Consider the following 19,991-nt stretch of genomic DNA (forward strand, 5'->3'; position numbering starts at 1 on the left):
TCTTTACGTACCAGTGCATATACTGTCAAACACGCACCAGTGCATATACTGTCCTTTACGCACCATTACATATACTGTCCTTTACACACCAGTGCATATACTGTCCTTTACTCACCGGTGCATATACTGTCAATTACGCACCAGTGCATATACTGTCCTTTACGCACCAGTGCAAATACGGTCCTTTACGCACCAGTGCATATACTGTCCTTTACGCACCAGTGCATATACTGTCCTTTACGCACCAGTGCAAATACTGTCCTTTACGTACCAGTGCATATACTGTCCTTTACTCACCAGTGCATATACTGTCCTTTACTCACCAGTACATATACTGTCCTTTACGCACCAGTGCATATACTGTCCTTTACGCACCAGTGCATATACTGTCCTTTACTCACCAGTGCATATACTGTCCTTTACGCACCAGTGCATATACTGTCCTTTACACACCAGTGCATATACTGTCCTTTACGCACCAGTGCATATACTGTCCTTTACTCACCAGTGCATATACTGTCCTTTACGCACCAGTGCATATACTGTCCTTTACTCACCAGTGCATATACTGTCCTTTACGCACCAGTGCATATACTGTCCTTTACGCACCAGTGCATATACTGTCCTTTACTCACCAGTGCATATACTGTCCTTTACGCACCAGTACATATACTGTCCTTTACTCACCAGTGCATATACTGTCCTTTACTCACCAGTGCATATACTGTCTTTTACTCACCAGTGCATATACTGTCCTTTACGCACCAGTGCATATATTGTCCTTTACGCACCAGTGCATATACTGTCCTTTACTCACCAGTGCATATACTGTCCTTTACGCACCAGTGCATATACTGTCCTTTACTCACCAGTGCATATACTGTCCTTTACTCACCAGTACATATACTGTCCTTTACTCACCAGTACATATACTGTCCTTTACGCACCAGTGCATATACTGTCCTTTACGCACCAGTACATATACTGTCCTTTACGCACCAGTGCATATACTTTCCTTTACGCACCAGTACATATACTGTCCTTTACGCACCAGTGCATATACTGTCCTTTACGCACCAGTGCATATACTGTCCTTTACGCACCAGTGCATATACTGTCCTTTACGCACCAGTGCATATACTGTCCTTTACTCACCAGTACATATACTGTCCTTTACGCACCAGTGCATATACTGTTCTTTGCGCACCAGTGCATATACTGTCCTTTACGCACCAGTACATATACTGTCCTTTACGCACCAGTGCATATACTGTCCTTTACTCACCAGTGCATATACTGTCCTTTAATCACCAGTGCATATACTGTCCTTTACTCACCAGTGCATATACTGTCCTTTACGCACCAGTACATATACTGTCCTTTACGCACCACTGCATATACTGTCCTTTACTCACCAGTGCATATACTGTCCTTTACTCACCAGTGCATATACTGTCCTTTACTCACCAGTGCATATACTGTCCTTTACGCACCAGTACATATACTGTCCTTTACGCACCAGTGCATATACTGTCCTTTACTCACCAGTGCATATACTGTCCTTTACTCACCAGTACATATACTGTCCTTTACGCATGCAACTCAGATAGCTTATCCCTTTACGCACTTCCTTTGTATATATACCTGTGCGTTATTTTCTATGTTGCGTGATAATGTTGAATATATGTTTTGTATATCGTTTATTTTCCTGTCATTTGACATTTACTTGTCCCGACCTCTATCTCTAGAGACACGTCAGCTTCCGTCCACAACGCTGCCTGAGAAAGCCTTTAGAAGTCGTGTGCAGTTGTGCGTCCTGATGTACAAAGCTGATCTGCTCCTGTATGTATTCTTTTGTAAATCTTTTCTGTTCATAGTTCACTAAAGTTGACTGCGAAGGCCTGGCCGCCTACTCTTGTTCTTTTTGGATAGTTTCACTAGGCAGGACGTTGTGGCAGAGAGACCACTTCAACGTCAGAAGGGCAGGTCAAGTCTCACTCTGATACGGCTGGTGACAGGGACTTGGCTAGAGAGGAGAGGATGTGTGTTTGTGTAGGACAGTGATGTCACAGCTAAAACATGCCAAGCCCTCTCTCCGGGATGATCATTTCCCATGGCGGAGTTGGATCAGAGACGCAGGATCGGTTCGGAGTCAGAGACACACACGCAAGGACGCATATCACACGCACATACACACACGCACACACACACATTCAGAGGGTCAGTAGTACTGGCCTGAGATTGGGTCTGGAAGAATTTAGCAGAATAATTACAGGCTGTCTAAACAGAGCAGCACGCAGCCTGCTGGGCTATGGGAGGGGGGTCACAGCTGGGCTGTGGTTGGCCAGTGGACAGGCTGGGAAATGACCAGCATCAGTATTACCCTACCCTCCATCCACTCCTCTGATAAGCAGGGGAAGTGATTTGATTAATGACACAAACTCTCTCTGCTTTCTTAGGCTTTGATGTCTGCAGGTCATCTGTAAGGTGATGCCTTCTGTTTTAAAACAGCCATCCAGAGAGAGAGTGTTAAATACACGGCCCGCCAGGGGGTCCAGTGTAAAAAAAATAACATACACTACCGTTCAAAAGTTTGGGGTCACTTAGAAATGTCCTTGTTTTTGAAAGAAAAGCTCATTTTTTGTCCATTAAAATAACATCAAATTGATCAGAAACACAGTGTAGACATTGTTAATGTTGTAAATGACTATTGTAGCTGGAAACGGCAGATTTTTAATGGAATATCTACATAGGTGTACAGAGGCCCATTATCAGCAACCATCACTCCTGTGTTCCAATGGCACGTTGTGTTAGCTAATCCAAGTTTATCATTTTAAAAGGCTAATTGATCATCACAAAACTCTTTTGCAATTATGTTAGCAAAGCTGAAAACTGGTGTTCTGATTAAAGAAACAATACAACTGGCCTTCTTTAGACTAGTTGAAGAACCTGGAGCCTCGGCATTTGTGGGTTCGATTACAGGCTCAAAATGGCCAGAAACAAATAACTTTCTTCTGAAACTCATCAGTCTATTATTGTTCTGAGAAATGAAGGCTATCCATGCGAGAAATTGCCAAGAAACTGAAGATCTCGTCCAACGCTGTGTACTACTCCCTTCACAGAACAGCGCAAACTGGCTCTAACCAGAAAAGAAAGAGGAGTGGGAGGCCCCGGTGCACAACTGAGCAAGAGGACAAGTACATTAGAGTGTCTAGTTTGAAAAACAGACGCCTCACAAGTCCTCAACTGGCAGCTTCATTAAATAGTACCCGCAAAACACCAGTCTGAACGTCAACAGTGAAGAGGCGACTCCGGGATGCTGGCCTTCTAGGCAGAGTTGCAAAGAAAAAGCCTTATCTCAGATTAACCAATAAAAATAAAAGATTTAGATAGGCAAAATAACACAGACACTGGACAGAGGAACTCCACCTAGAAGGCTAGCATCCTGGAATCGCCTCTTCATTGTTGGCTGAAAACTTGCTTCCTTCTCCTCTGACAATGATCCCCAACTCTGAGGATTGGTTTTTCCAGCAGGACAATGCTCCATGCCACACAGCCAAGTCAATCAAGGTGTGGATGGAGGACTACCAGATCAAGACCCTGTCAGAGGAAGATGGATGGTCACAAGCCATCAAACAAAGCTGAGATGCTTGAATTTGTGCACCAGGAGTGCACCAGGAGTGGCATAAAGTCGCCCAACATCAATTATTTTTTATTTTTTTATTTTACCTTTATTTAACTAAGCAAGTCAGTTATGAACAAATTCTTATTTTCAAAGACGGCCTAGGAACAGTGGGTTAACTACCTTGTTCAGGGGCCAAAAGACAGATTTTTACCTTGTCAGCTTGGTTACTAGTCCAACGCTCTAACCACTAGGCTACCTGCCGCCCCCCACTTTGTCAATGTGAAAGACTGCCAAGACGCATGAAAGCTGTGATTGAAAATCAGGGTTATTCCACCAAATATTGGTTTCTCAACTCTTCCTAATTTAAAACATTAGAATTGTGTTGTTTAAAAATGAATATGAACTTATTTTCTTTGCATTATTTGAGGTCTGACAACACTGCATCTTTTCTGTTATTTTGACCAGTGGTCATTTTATGCTAATAAATGCTCTCAATGACAATATTTTTATTTAGAATTTGGGAGAAATGTTGTCAGTAGTTTATAGAAAAAAACTAAAATATTCATTTTACCCAAACACATACCTATAACTAGTAAAACCAGAGACTGGTAGTTTTGCAGTGGTCTCTTCATTTTTTCAGAGCTGTATAGTGCATTCGAAAACTAGACTTTTTTCACATTTTGTTACGTTACAGCCTTATTCTGTAACGTTCGTCGTTATAGAGGGACCAAGGCGCAGCGGAGGTTTGGTTCATCATCATTTTTATTAGAACGGTGAACCAGCAAAACAATAAACGATACCACGAACGAACAGCTTCACAGGCTACGAATAGCAATGCAAATACAATTCCCCACCAACAGCGTGGGGGAAAATGAACTTAAATGAGATCCCAATCAGAGACAACTAGCGACAGCTGTCTCTGATTGGGAAGACAGAAACCAACATAGAAATACTCCCCAATAGAGCCAACACAAGGCTCCAACGCAAAACAGAAAACAAACACAGGAAAACCACCCAACATAAACCACCCTGACCCAAAACACCTGAGTTCACCCGGTCAGGGCGTGACAGTACCCCCCCCTCAACGGTGCGTACTCCCGGCGCACCAAACTTAAGTCTATTAGGGGGGGGAATCCGGGTGGGCGCCTCACCCTCGGTGGAGGCTCTGGCCCCGGGCGTGTTCTCCCCCCCGCCTCCACCTTAGCCCTACCCCTCTGGCCCGGACTGGACCACTGTGGAGCGGCATGCCCAGGCTCTGGAGCGGAGCCGTCGCCCGGAACAGGATTGGGCACCGGTGGACCGGACCCGGGCCGTGCCGGACTGGGAACACGCACCACTGGTTTGGTGCGGGCAGCAGGGACGGGCCGGACAGGACTGGGGACACGCACCACTGACTTGGTGCGGGGAGCAGGGACGGGCCGGACAGGACTGGGGACACGCACCACTAACCTGGTGCGGGGAGCAGGAACGGGCCGGACAGGACTGGGAACACGCACCTCTGACTTGGTGCGGGGAGCAGGAACGGGCCGGACAGGACTGGGGACACGCACCACTAACCTGGTGCGGGGAGCAGGGACGGGCCGGACAGGACTGGGGACACGCACCACTAACCTGGTGCGGGGAGCAGGGACGGGCCAGACAGGACTGGGGACACGCACCACTAACCTGGTGCGGGGAGCAGGGACGGGCCGGACAGGACTGGGGACACGCACCACTGACTTGGTGCGGGGAGCAGGGACGGGCCGGACAGGACTGGGGACACGCACCGTGGGCTTGGTGCGGGGAGCAGGGACGGGCCAGACAGGACTGTGAACACGTATAGGTGACCTGTAGCGTGGAGCTGGTTTAGCCACTCGTCCCGGCTGGATTCCCATCTTAGCACGGCATGTGCTGGGTCTGTCCACCGGACGCACTGGGCTGTGCGGGCGCACTGGCGACACAGCGCGCAACTCCGCATACCAGGGCTCCTCCTCCAGATCTTCCCTCTGCAGGTCCTCAATCAACTGCCTCATCCTCGTCTCTTCCTCCGCCGTCATCCCCCACGAGAGCAGTGGTCTGGGCTCTTCCTCTGCCCTACCGGACCACCCCATTAGCCCCCCCCCAAAATTTTCTTGGGGCTGTTTTCCGGGCCTCCTCGACCGCCGCCTGCGACTCCGTCTACCGGCTGGCTTTTCCTCCTCGACCTGGGAGTCCGTCCGCCAGGGTCCTTTCCCCGACATGATCTCCTCCCAGGTCCAGAACTCCTTTCCCTCGCGAGCCCATCTCTCGCGCTCCTTTTCCTCCCGCTGCTTGGTCCTGGTTCGGTGGGGAATTCTGTAACGTTCGTCGTTATAGAGGGACCAAGGCGCAGCGGAGGTTTGGTTCATCATCATTTTTATTAGAACGGTGAACCAGCAAAACAATAAACGATACCACGAACGAACAGCTTCACAGGCTACGAATAGCAATGCAAATACAATTCCCCACCAACAGCGTGGGGGAAAATGAACTTAAATGAGATCCCAATCAGAGACAACTAGCGACAGCTGTCTCTGATTGGGAAGACAGAAACCAACATAGAAATACTCCCCAATAGAGCCAACACAAGGCTCCAACGCAAAACAGAAAACAAACACAGGAAAACCACCCAACATAAACCACCCTGACCCAAAACACCTGAGTTCACCCGGTCAGGGCGTGACATATTCCCCCATCAACCTATACACAATACCCCATAATGACAACGTGAAAACAAGTTTTTAGAAATTTTTGCTAATTTATTACCAATAAAAAAATGAAATACCTTATTTACATCATTTAAATACCTTATTTACATCTCAAAGATGCTCAATGAAAACAGGATGCACCTGAGCTCAATTTCAAGTCTCATTGCAAAGGGTCTGAATACTTCTGTAAATGTGACATTTCAGTTTTACATTTTTTATAAATTTGCAGTTTTTGCTTTGTCATTATGGGGTATTATGTGTAGATTGATGAGGGGGAAAAACAATTGAATCCATTTTAGGACTACTTTTTGCACATTTTGACAGAAAGGAAATATAACACATTTTCAGTGTAGCCCTCTGGACCTCGTTGAAGACTGAATGCGCCCCCCGGGGCAAAATTTGTTTGACACCCCTGATCTACAGGAACAGCTAAACTCTAAAGGGAGTGTATACTGCATTCTACTCTGTAAGTGCAGGTCCTGTAGAGTGAGGTCTGTATGATGGCTTTACAGCCAGAGGGACTTAGGAGACTAACATGCTGCTGTGTGTGTGTGTGTGTGTGTGTGTGTGTGTGTGTGTGTGTGCGTGCGTGCGTGCGTGCGTGCGTGCGTGCGTGCGTGTGTGCGTGCGTCTATGTGTGCTCTCCCACTGCCTGCTATTCCCATGAATCACTATGCATTAACTTCATGTCTACACTCCTGCTGAAGACATCAGGGGGAGAGGGAACAGGAGAGAGAGGAGAGGTAGAGAAAGGGTGAAAAAAAGGAGAGGGAGAAAAGAGAGAGGTAGAGAGGAGAAAGGAGAGAGAGAGGAGAGAGGAGAAAGGAGAGAGAGGGAGCTGTGGGGGGTGTAAAATAATATCCCATCTGGAGGTGCAGTACTTTTACCCATAGTCCTCTGCTCCAGCAGCATGCACTCTATTAAATGCAGTGAGGCAGGGAGGACTTCTTCCATCTCCCTCTCTACATCCCCTTTCTCTATCCATCAATCCCTATCACTACCTCCACTTCCCTTCCGGCTATCTCTCAATCCAACCCTATATCCATATCACCTTTCCCTCCCGCCCATCCCTCACTCTTCTTCCCTTCCTCCCTCCCTTCCCTGCCTTTCCCTCTCTCCCTCCGTAGCAGGAGAGGAGTAAAATGAAGCTCTCCAGCTGAGGTGTTAATGAATCTCATTCTCACCACATTCAGAACAAACACACTTCACTCTCAAATAGCTCCTCTCTGTGCCTCTGAATGCCAATATATGTGACGTATATTTGGGATCCCTGTGAATTTAATGTGGGACATTTTGTTCAAGATGTCTTACTGTAGGTAACCATATCTGAATGCTATGTGTTATTGACATGTTTGTGCTTCTACATCTGCATTGCTTGCTGTTTGGGGTTTTATTCTAGGTTTCTGTACAGCACTTTGTGACACCTGCTGATGTAAAAAGGGATTTAAAAATACATTTGATTGATATATGTGTGTGTGTGTGTGTGTGTGTGTGTGTGTGTACGTGTGTGTCCAGGTTTGTGTGTGTGTGTGATGTCTCTTGTCTCACCTGCTCCCACCACCTTGTCGATGGCGATACAGGAAGCATCCAGCTCCTTGGCAAACTCATGGACGGCTTGACTGGGGTCTTCATAAGTGTGAGGGTCTACGTAGGTCCTTATTCCTGGCAGACGCACTGAGGGGAGGGGGGGAGAGAGTTGGCAATTGTTTCATTGGGAGAACCAGAAGGTGTGTGTGTGTGTGTGTGTGTGTGTGTGTGTGTGTGTGTGTGTGTTTTTAGATTGTGTTAGCTATAGGAATAGGCAGTGGAGACTAGAGGCTTTGGCTGGGTCACAAAACACATTGCATCATGTGACATGTATGGATAAGTGACGTCATGTGACATGTATGGATGACTCACCCATCAATAAGGCCAGTCAATGGTTCATATGTAAGAACAACACTAGGTTGGTTTATGAGTGTGGCCAGCCCCAATGAAAACATGTTTCTGTTCAAATAAACCCCAATCAGGAGATGGATTATACTGTACACAAACACCCTGGCCCTGTACCTAACTAACGCTGAGGTGGGGGTAGAATGACTCAATGTATTTTAGAAGAACCATTGACAGACAAAGAGACAGAGAAAGAGACAGACAGGGAGGGGAGAGAGGTGAACTTACGGTGACCGTTGCCAAAGTGCAGTCTCTTTTCATCAGGCTGTTTAGACTTGCTGTAGCCACAGAACCTGTCAGTCACAATGATAGAGATTAAGGTCACACCTTTACCCATCAGCCTTCACTTTCCCCTTTCCCTTGCCTTACATCTGAGGGCATAGCACATTGTGTGTGTGTGTGTGTGTGTGTGTGTGTGTGTGTGTGTGTGTGTGTGTGTGTGTGTGTGTGTGTGTGTGTGTGCAGAGGAGAGCAGCAGTCAGTCCAGTCTACGATGGTGTGTTTTTCTTTGCTGTGAGCCAGAACAGGATCTGTTGGACTAGTAATGAGCCTGAGAGTTCTACTCTCACTGCAGCACTGACTGCCAACATCCACCCCACACACACACACACACACACACACACACACACACTTCTCACATTGGGGCTGTTACACCACACACACACACACACACACACACACACACACACACACACACACACACACCTCTCACATTGGGGCTGTTACACCACACACACACCTCTCACATTGGGGCTGTTACACCACACACACACACACACACCTCTCACATTGGGGCTGTTACACCACACAGACAAAAGAAAAAAGGCAACAGGAGCATGCTGTATAGACCAGGGATCATCATGCTGTATAGACCGGGGATCATCATGCTGTATAGACCAGGGATCATCATGCTGTATAGACCGGGGATCATCATGCTGTATAGACCGGGGATCATCATGCTGTATAGACCGGGGATCATCATGCTGTATAGACCGGGGATCATCATGCTGTATAGACCGGGGATCATCATGCTGTATAGACCAGGGATCATCATGCTGTATAGACCAGGGATCATCATGCTGTATAGACCAGGGATCATCATGCTGTATAGACCAGGGATCATCATGCTGTATAGACCGGGGATCATCATGCTGTATAAACCGGGGATCATCATGCTGTATAGACCAGGGATCATCATGCTGTATAGACCGGGGATCATCGTGCTGTATAGACCGGGGATCATCATGCTGTATAAACCGGGGATCATCATGCTGTATAGACCAGGGATCATCATGCTGTATAGACCGGGGATCATCATGCTGTATAAACCGGGGATCATCATGCTGTATAGACCAGGGATCATCATGCTGTATAGACCGGGGATCATCGTGCTGTATAGACCGGGGATCATCGTGCTGTATAGACCGGGATCATCATGCTGTATAGACCAGGGATCATCATGCTGTATAGACCAGGGATCATCATGCTGTATAGACCAGGGATCATCATGCTGTATAGACAGGGGATCATCATGCTGTATAGACCGGGGATCATCATGCTGTATAGACCGGGGATCATCGTGCTGTATAGACCGGGGATCATCATGCTGTATAGACCAGGGATCATCATGCTGTATAGACCAGGGATCATCATGCTGTATAGACCAGGGATCATCATGCTGTATAGACAGGGGATCATCATGCTGTATAGACCAGGGATCATCATGCTGTATAGACAGGGGATCATCATGCTGTATAGACCAGGGATCATCATTCTGTATAGACCAGGGATCATCATTCTGTATAGACCAGGGATCATCATTCTGTATAGACCGGGGATCATCATGCTGTATATCATTTAGATTCAGCCGTGGGATGATTTTTCTTGAGTGGATGGTCGGGGGGCCGGAACATAATTACAAATCATTTGTAGACTGGCAAATTGACCACAAGAAGCCCAAACAGGTATAATATTTGACTGAAATATAATAATTTCAAACCATGCTTACATTTGTATACAATCACATATTATCCGTGACAATACTTTGGAACAGATTTTATAAGTTTAAATCACTTGGAGCAGATATGCTGTTTTTTTCAGTCTTTTATGTCGAACAATAAAATACAAACTTTGGGGGAAGGCAAATAAAATCCCCCTTGGGCCGCCAGTTGGAAACCCTGGTATCAGTGTATTACTTAGCATTAGTAGGGATAGGATCTAGCCCTCCCACAGCATCCTTACAGTACAGTATGTCTCTGCATGTGTAGGCCGACCCCCCGGGTAGAAAGAGACATGTATTTGGAGCTGACAGTTTTTTGTGCATTGTGATTGGTGTACAGACCTGCCAATCACCACGTAGAGGAGTACGGTGAGCAAGATAATGGCTACAGAGGAAGAGATGGCTATCAACACCACCTGACTACTCTCACTGGAGATAGAGAACGCTGAGTGGGAGGAGAGAGAAACCACAGAAGGAGAGATAAATGTTAGCATATACAAGCACAGGTCAATGACAAAAATACAACTATTGAATCACTGACATCCTTCACTAGGTGTTGCATTACATACAAAATACAGTATTTAGACTCTTCAACTGTATTTAATATGGTGGGATCAGATCTGTACTTACAGTCAGGGCTTGTCTCAAACTCAAAGCTCCTGCTGCTGGCTCCATAGCCTGCTGCAGTCCTGGCCCTGATCTGGAGCAGGTAGGAGGTGTCTGCCTTTAGACCGCCCAACGTCACGTTACAGCCCTTAGAGCGCAGGATGGTGTAGCTGGTCTCCTGCTCCTGCTACAGGGGGCGAGGGTTGGGAGGGAGCGATGGAGAGAGGGAGGGAGAGAGAGAGAGAGAAAGAGAGAGAGAGAGAGAGAGAGAAATAGAGGGGGAGAGACAGAGGTTACTATCAGTCCATGGAGGAATGTATATAATAATGTATACAGGCATCTGTCCACTGAGACTGTTGACACACCGGGTCACCCATCAGGGACAGGTCAGTACCAAGGGAAGAAAATGTTTGCAATCAGGTGTACACTATAGAGCTCCGCCACAACACAAACAAGCATGCAGACACACACACACACACACACACACACACACACACACACACACACACACACACACACACACACACACACACACACACACCAACTCGCAACCCAGCATGGTGAATTACAACCTTAATATTTTGCCTCTACAGATCTTAGTGCTGCCTTGATCCCTCCACCAGCCTAACAGAACTAGATTTACTGTTTCGGGTCTACTTTCAGCCCATTGTTTCCAGATGTCAAGTACGGTACAGGAGGGAGAGAGGAGGGATTCACAGAGATGTATAGGATTCCCTGAGAGTCCAAGCCTTAAAGTTTATGTTGGCTGTCGTACCAACCCTGTCCTCATTGAGCCAGAGAGAGGTACCAACCCTGTCCTCATTGAGCCAGACTGTCCTCATTGAGCCAGAGAGAGGTACCAACCCTGTCCTCATTGAGCCAGAGAGAGGTACCAACCCTGTCCTCATTGAGCCAGAGAGAGGTACCAACCCTGTCCTCATTGAGCCAGAGAGAGATACCAACCCTGTCCTCATTGAGCCAGAGAGAGCTACCAACCCTGTCCTCATTGAGCCAGAGAGAGGCACCAACCCTGTCCTCATTGAGCCAGAGAGAGGTACCAACCCTGTCCTCATTGAGCCAGAGAGAGGTACCAACCCTGTCCTCATTGAGCCAGAGAGAGGTACCAACCTTGTCCTCATTGAGCCAGAGAGAGGTACCAACCCTGTCCTCATTTAGCCAGAGAGCGGTACCAACCCTGTCCTCATTGAGCCAGAGAGAGGTACCAACCCTGTCCTCATTGAGCCAGAGAGAGGTACCAACCCTGTCCTCATTGAGCCAGAGAGAGGTACCAACCCTGTCCTCATTGAGCCAGAGAGAGGTACCAACCCTGTCCTCATTGAGCCAGAGAGAGGTACCAACCCTGTCCTCATTGAGCCAGAGAGAGGTACCAACCCTGTCCTCATTGAGCCAGAGAGAGGTACCAACCCTGTCCTCATTGAGCCAGAGAGAGCTACCAACCCTGTCCTCATTGAGCCAGAGAGAGCTACCAACCCTGTCCTCATTGAGCCAGAGAGAGGTACCAACCCTGTCCTCATTGAGCCAGAGAGAGATACCAACCCTGTCCTCATTGAGCCAGAGAGAGGTACCAACCCTGTCCTCATTGAGCCAGAGAGAGGTACCAACCCTGTCTTCATTGAGCCAGAGAGAGGTACCAGCCCTGTACTCATTGAGCCAGAGAGAGGGAGATGAGATGTATGCCAGTGGAGCAGGGATCATACTGTTATGGGGAGTCACAGAGATCCAGACAGAGACATTGGCTTCTCCTTTGACCTTTAAGTAACCCCCCCCCCCGTCTCCTCCTCCACTGTGTAGCGATTCCATTCCCCATACTGTAGTGAATAATAGGAAGTGAGATTGGTGGGAATAGGATTGTGGGTAGTCAGGCAAATAACATAGCAACTCTATCATGTTTCATGCCTAGACCCTCTATCCACACTAATTGGCCTGTTGATGAAGGCTGGCATCCTGGTGTGTGTGTGTGTGTGTGTGTGTGTGTGTGTGTGTGTGTGTGTGTGTGTGTGTGTGTGTGTGTGTGTGTGTGTGTGTGTGTGTGTGTGTGTGTAATTGCCAAGTGTTACCAGATAAGGGACAGGCTATGGTTACAAATGTTGTCTCTTCCACTAATCAGTAGAAAAGAAAGAATATAAAGCCCATGTGTGTAAGAGCAGAGCAGACCATTCAAGCAATATGGTGAGTTGATCTTCTACAAATATACGCAACATACAGAGGCTGAGATTTGAAATGTTTTCATTTGACGTTTCTTTGCTGCTCTTTAGAAAAACAGCCCAGCATATTGTCCTGCTGTAGACACCTCCTCTAAGAGGCTGTGGTAGATCAGAGATGACTTTCAGTATGTGATGAGGAGTGAGGTAAGAGGGTTCAGACCGTACAGCTAATATTCTCTGATTAGTGCATCCTCTCTGTCCAGTGCACCTGGATGTAGAGCTAATGCCATCATGCCTCATCACCCCTCCCTTTCATCTAGAGAACTCTAGGTACACACACACACACACACACACACACACACACACAATACCCAAGCTGTAGAACCCTCTCTATACCAAACATAATGTCCAATAAACTGATTCCATCTCTCTTTACAGACCCAATAACAGACTGGCGAAGCGATACAGATCAGGTTTTACACACAACACTCACACACAGACACACCATTTACAAAAACACACACACACAATTCAGAGCCACTAATAGAGTGCATCAGGGATTTATGGTGCAAGAAGCCCTTTAAAATAACTTCAGTCTTCCTGTCTGAGAAGAGAAACCAACACCCTCACCCCCATCCTCAGGACTGCTGTGTGATACCTTTTCCTTGTGCCTTGTATAATACCAGTCTTCATCAGGCACAAATCTGTCCCAGCTCGTCACTGTTCACTGCCCTCCACATCATGTGATCCCCTGAAAATCACACGCAGGTGTGCCTAGGCTCCTTGAGCTCTAAGCTGCATTTTGCAAGTCGTGCGAATATACCCACTTTCTTTGTATGATGTTGGTGGAATTTCTATATGTCCATCATGTTCCGCTCTGACTATCTAAATAGTGCAGTCTGGAGTTCCAGCCTTATAGCGCTGAGCCCAAGACAAGCCCTGGAAATACTGACTGAGTGTGAGCAGAAGGAATAGTACTGATGTAAATACAGAATGCATTTCAGAAGCATTCCTTTCCATCTCAACCCCAGGATAAATAAACACTCACATTAAAGTGGATCTGAAAGTTTCTCTCTCTTTTCCAGATTAATGAGATAAAAACAGAAAAATAAATGTTTAAGTGTATTCCCACAAACTCTATTTTCATCAAGTGCACTAAAAAGCCTTATCTACGACTGAGAGTCATTTAGCCTTTAGCTAGGAAGACCAAACCGTATGTCTGGAGCATGGAGAGAGGGAGAGGGGGAGAGAGGGAATGGAGAATAGGAGAGAGGGAGAAGGAGAGTATATGGATGGGAATTCCCAATTTCCCAGACATGGTTGATTTATTATTATTTTTATTTTAATTAACTAGGCAAGTCAGTTAAGAACAAATTCTTATTTTCAATGACGGCCTAGGAACAGTGGGTTAACTGCCTTGTTCAGGGGCAGAGCGACAGATTTTTACCTTATCAGCTCGGGGATTCAATCTTGCAACCTTTTGGTTACTAGTCCAACGCTCTAAACACTAGACTTCCCACTACCAATATCACCCCTTAGCTTATTCAGTTAGATGTTCATACATACTGACCACGTATTCCTGTTCTACACGCCACCAGGCCAGTATCCAATAGAGTCTATATCTAGGTTAAGTGGCGCAGCATGGCTACTGTACCTAGCCGACTGAGGCTGAGTGTGTGTCACACACCTCAAACACTGTTTGTTTCTGTTTAAGTAACTAACCTTACACAACAACATCAGTACAGCTGTAAACAGGCTGATTGACTGAGCTGCTGGAAACTCTAGCTGGGCCCCTTCAGGCTTCTTTAGAGCTCTTTAGGCAGGCCAGTGTTTGTGTTGCAGTTTAGTCACTGAGTGAATCCCTGGGAGTCTTGTGATCAGATTGGGTCCCCACTGCTGGGCATAGAGGCCCTCAGTTACCGTCAGTCAGGCCTGATCTAGAGGTCCCGTGCCTGGGTACGGCACCAGCCTACCCTGCCTGTCCCTGTCTGTCCCCTGTGTCTCCCTGGGTGTCCCAGCCCTGGCCGTTCCACTTGGAGGAGCCTATTGTCCTGGGGGTTTGGAGGCCCCAGTCATGCCTGCAGCAGCTAGCGGCCCCTCGGATGGTGGAGCGGATCAAGGGCGACAGCTCAGCTATTCCTGTGCCAAGCTGAGAGTGCTGAGAAAGGTCACACAGGAAAGTGGAAGGAAACAGACCCTATAGACCCAGACCTCATATCAGTTTAGTGTTTGTCCTTTTGATGGTTGAGGTTAGGATGTGGGGTAAGGTGATCTGATCCTAGACCTGTGTTTTCCCAAGAGAGAGGAGGAGGGCAGCATTCTGCCTGCTAATCAGAGGATTAGGGGCCACCGGGGACTGAGATCTAAGCCTGACTGATCACACAGACAGAGAGAAAGAGAGAGAGAGAGAGAGAGAGAGAGAGAGCGAAAGAGAGAGAGAGAGAGCGAGAGAGAGAGCGAGAGAGAGAGAGAGAGAGCGAGGGGAGAGAAAGAGAGAGAGGGATAGAGTGAAAGAGAGAGAGTTGTGGAGAGAGAGAAATTAACCTGGAGAAGAGCCCCCCAAGCAAGCTGGTCCTGGGGCTCTGTTCACAAACACAAACAGACCCCACAGAGCCCCAGGACAGCAACACAATTAGACCCAACCAAATAATGAGAAAACAAACATATAATTACTTGACACATTGGAAAGAATTTACAAAAAACAGAGCAAACTAGAATGCTATTTGGCCCTAAACAGAGAGTACACAGTGGCAGAATACCTGACCACTGTGACTGACCCAAACTTAAGGAAAGCTTTGACTATGTACAGACTCAGTTAGTATAGCCTTGCTATTGAGAAAGGCCGACAAAGGCAGACCTGTCTCTCAGGAGAAGACAGGCTATGTGCACACTGCCCACAAAATGAGGTGGAAACTGAGCTGCACTTCATAACCTCCTGCCAAATGTATGACCATATTAGAGACACATATTTCCCTCAGATTACACAGACCCACAAAGAATTTGAAAACAAATCCAATCTTGATAAACTCCCATATCTATTGGGTGAGATACCACAGTGTGCCATCACAGCAGCAAGATGTGTGACCTGTTGCCACAAGAAAAGGGCAACCAGTGAAGAACAAACACCATTGTAAATACAACCTATATCTATGTTTATTTATTTTCCCTTTTGTACTTTCATTACAACACTGTATATAGATATAATATGACATTTGAAATGTATTTATTATTTTGGAACTTGTGATGTGTAATGTTTACTGTTAACTTTTGTTTATTATCTATTTCACTTGCTTTGGCAATGTAAACATATGTTTCAAAAGGCCAATACAGCCCCTTAAATTGAAATTGAATTGAGAGGGAGAGAGAGAGAGAGGGAGAGAGAGAGAGGGGGAGAGAGAGGGGAGGAGAGGGGGAGAGAGAGAGGGGGAGAGGGGGGAGAGAGAGAGAGAGGGGGGGGAGAGAGAGAGGGGGAGAGGGGGAGAGAGAGAGCGAGAGAGAGAAATAGAGAGAGAGAGAGAGAGAGAAGGAGAGAGAGAAAGAGGGGGAGAGAGAGAGGGAGAGAGAGAGAGGGACAGAGAGAGAGAGAGAGAGAGGGAGAGAGAGAGGGAGAGAGAGAGGGAGAGAGAGAGAGGGGGGAGAGAGAGAGAGGGGGAGGGAGAGAGAGAGCGAGGGGGGAGGGAGAGAGAGAGAGAGGGGGAGGGGGAGAGAGGAGAGGGGAGAGAGAGAGAGAGAGGGAGAGAGAGAGGGAGAGAGGGGGAGAGAGAGAGGAGAGGGGAGAGAGAGAGAGGGGGAGAGAGAGAGGGGAGAGAGAGAGGGGAGGGAGAGAGAGAGAGGAGAGAGAGAGAGGAGAGAGAGAGAGGGAAAGAGAGAGGAGAGAGAGAGAGAGAGAGAGAGAGAGGGGGAGAGAGAGAGAGAGAGGGGGGAGGGAGAGAGAGAGAGAGGGAGAGTACTCTCGTTCAGCCAGAGATAGGTGAGCTATATCCTATGCTCACACAAACACGAATATAACAGTGCAGCCACAAAGCTCTGAGGAGCTTAGAAATGCCAATTTCTCAAGGAATGATTAAAAACATGTCACCACGGCTAATTTCACTATCAAATGTCACCCATAGCTCTGTCCCATAGCTGTCTCTGGCTCCATTGAAAACCAGCCATTCGTTCTACACTGATTTCCTCACAGAGACCCTGCAGACACATTTAGTGTCAGCAATAAAACTACACTCCATTAAGACTGGACCGGAGAGGACAGGAGGTGGAGGAGAGAAGGCTGGTTGGCGTTTCAGTGTGAGAGAGTGTGTGTGTCAGATACACAGACAGAGTGAGGGTGTGTGTGTTTGCCCATCTGTGTGTGTGGTCACCCTGCCCAACCGTTTACCCACCAGACTGTGGAATGTTTTTTCTGTGTGAGAATGGTTGCCATAGGAGATGGCAATAAGGCTCTCTCCCTAAGAACCCCTGATCACCCTTTTCCCCCTCACCCTGTCTCCACTCTCTCCCTCTCTCTCTGATTCTCCCCCTCTCTCCCTGACTCTCTCTGATCCACTGCCAGGGTAAGAGGGAGAGAAGTCCACTGTGTTAGGGCCCACTGAGGTGCCAAACCCCGATCCTCTTCCCTCCTCCCCAACCCAGGGCCCAGCACCCAGAGAGGAGCCAGAAGACTACCCCACGGAGATATTTGAACAGAGGACAACCAGGAGGGGCTGGAATAAGGGAGAGAGAGGTAGAATTAGCCCACATGTTGTCTCTTCTCTTTCTTCAGTTAATGGAATCAGTCGAACAAGTATAGGGCTGCAAGGGGACAGCAGAGAACAGTACTAAAGCAAGTATGGTGTTTGTGAACCGACCTTCTGGTAGTATTTGACCTCATAGTCCAGTATGATGCCGTTGGGTCTCTCTGGTTCCAGCCAGGACAGAGAGATGCTGTTACGAGACGTACGGTCCTTCCTGATAACAGTCACTGGAGAAGGGGCTGGAGAGAACAGAGAGAGAGCCATGATTGACCATATAGAACAACCTACAGCAGTTCACAGGAAGTTCATGCAGAATGTTCAGTCAGCAGTTTGTATCCTGTTAATAGTTCCTATTGAAGGGGTTTCTGTTGGTTCCTGTTGGTCTAATTGAGTTAATTAGTCCACCAGAGGATAACCAGAGGAGGTCCATAGTGGAAGGGGGAGAACAGCGGGAGTCATAACATACATCCACACAGACTGCATCTATACTACAGGCCAGAGTCTCAGAGATCAACCCCAGAGCCAGCAGGCACCATGATATCATCCCCGATGTATAGGGTAACATCAGAGGATATATAAACCTCATCCCTCCATGCATGCCCCCAGTGTATTACCCTCCCTCCATCCCTCCATCCCTCTCTCTCATGTCGCATCGCCTTGGGAGCTCACATGGTCTCAATCTGGCACTGTAATTTAACTTAGGACTCCCTCCATCTCTCCCGCCATTCCTCTCTCCCCCCTTTTCCACTTGTCTAATTGCTAGCTGGAGCTGAGAGGCCAGGCTGCCATATGAAGACTGAGCTTTCATTTTATTAGACCACAGGAAACAACATGTTTGTCTTTGAAATGTTCGAGCCTGTCTTGATTCTGATGATACAGCTTCAGAAGGGCTGGCTGTTTTTTTCCACTGGAAGTTATTTTCTCTCTGTTAATGAATCCATATGGAGCGAACGAGTCTAATTCTCCACCCTCTCTTGCTCTGTCTCTCATTCCCTTTGTTTCTGATAGTGTATAGCTGTTGTTTTATTGCTTCTGTAGTTTACGGGTGTAATGATTTATTATGTCTGGGCTGAAGACAGGTTCTCTATCTCTCTCTCTCTCTCTCTCTCTCTCTGAACAGCTCTTGGGGGCTTCTTCTCTCTCTCTGTCTCCCAAATAAGTCCCAATAGCCCACTGCAGAGAGGAGAGGATTTGACTCAAGTGTGTGTGTGTGTGTGTGTGTGTGTGTGTGTGTGTGTGTGTGTGTGTGTGTGTGTGTGTGTGTGTGTGTGTGTGTGTGTGTGTGTGTGTGTGTGTGTGTGTGTAGGAGAGGGGCTGAGACTCGTCTGACGACACCCTGTCAGAATATCCGGACGATTCCCTCCCTTCCGAGACGGCCGGTGAATCCAGCTTTTAACAGCTTTGGCAGGTTTTCACCTTTATTTAACCAGGTAGGCAAGTTGAGAACAAGTTCTCATTTACAATTGCGACCTGGCCAAGATAAAGCAAAGCAGTTCGACAACATACAAAAACACAGAGTTACACATGGAGTAAAACAACATACAATCAATGATGCAGTAGAAAAAATAAGACTATATACAATGTGAGCAAATGATGTGAGATAATGGAGGTAAAGGCAAAAAAATGCCATGGTGGCAAAGTAAATAAAGTATGGCAAGAAAAAACACTGGAATGGTAGATTTGTAGTTTGAAGAAAGTTAAAAGTTAAAATATAAATAATATGGTGCAAAGGAGCAAAATAAATAAAATAAATAAATACAGTAGGGGAAAAGGTAGTAGTTTGGGCTCAATTAAAGATGGGCTATGTACAGGTGCAGAGATCTGTGAGCTGCTCTGACAGCTGGTGCTTAAAGCTAGTGAGGGAGATAAGTGTTTCCAGTTTTAGAGATTTTTGTAGTTCGTTCCAATCATTGGCAGCTGAGAACTGGAAGGAGAGACGACCAAAGGAGGAGTTGGCTTTAGGGGTGACCAGAGAGATATACCTGCTGGAGCGCGTGCTACAGGTGGGTGCTGCTATGGTGACCAGTGAGCGGAGATAAGGGGGGACTTTACCTAGCAGGGTCTTGTAGATGACCTGGAGCCAATGTGTTTGGCGACGATGATGAAGTGAAGGCCAGCCAACGAGAGCATACAGGTCGCAGTGGTGGGTTGTATATGGGGCTTTGGTGACAAAACGGATGGCACTGTGATAGACTGCATCCAGCTTGTTGAGTAGGGTATTGGAGGCTA

General features: G+C 47.2%; 1 protein-coding gene across 2 annotated transcripts in view; it reads right to left on the reverse strand.

Annotated features, from left to right (window-relative positions):
* The window catches only part of LOC115155740 (ephrin type-A receptor 3), a 160,023-nt gene that overhangs the window by 39,835 nt on the left and 100,197 nt on the right, over nt 1-19,991 (reverse strand). For both annotated transcript variants that reach the window (XM_029702651.1, XM_029702654.1), the window contains exons 6-10: nt 17,877-18,001; nt 10,892-11,054; nt 10,604-10,706; nt 8,491-8,555; nt 7,879-8,004 (exon numbers count right to left, since the gene is read on the reverse strand). In XM_029702651.1, coding sequence (XP_029558511.1) covers nt 7,879-8,004; nt 8,491-8,555; nt 10,604-10,706; nt 10,892-11,054; nt 17,877-18,001 — 582 coding nt within the window. The remainder of the gene's footprint in view (nt 1-7,878; nt 8,005-8,490; nt 8,556-10,603; nt 10,707-10,891; nt 11,055-17,876; nt 18,002-19,991) is intronic.

The sequence above is a fragment of the Salmo trutta genome, chromosome 20 (assembly GCF_901001165.1).
Source record: "Salmo trutta chromosome 20, fSalTru1.1, whole genome shotgun sequence".
Taxonomy (NCBI): domain Eukaryota; kingdom Metazoa; phylum Chordata; class Actinopteri; order Salmoniformes; family Salmonidae; genus Salmo; species Salmo trutta.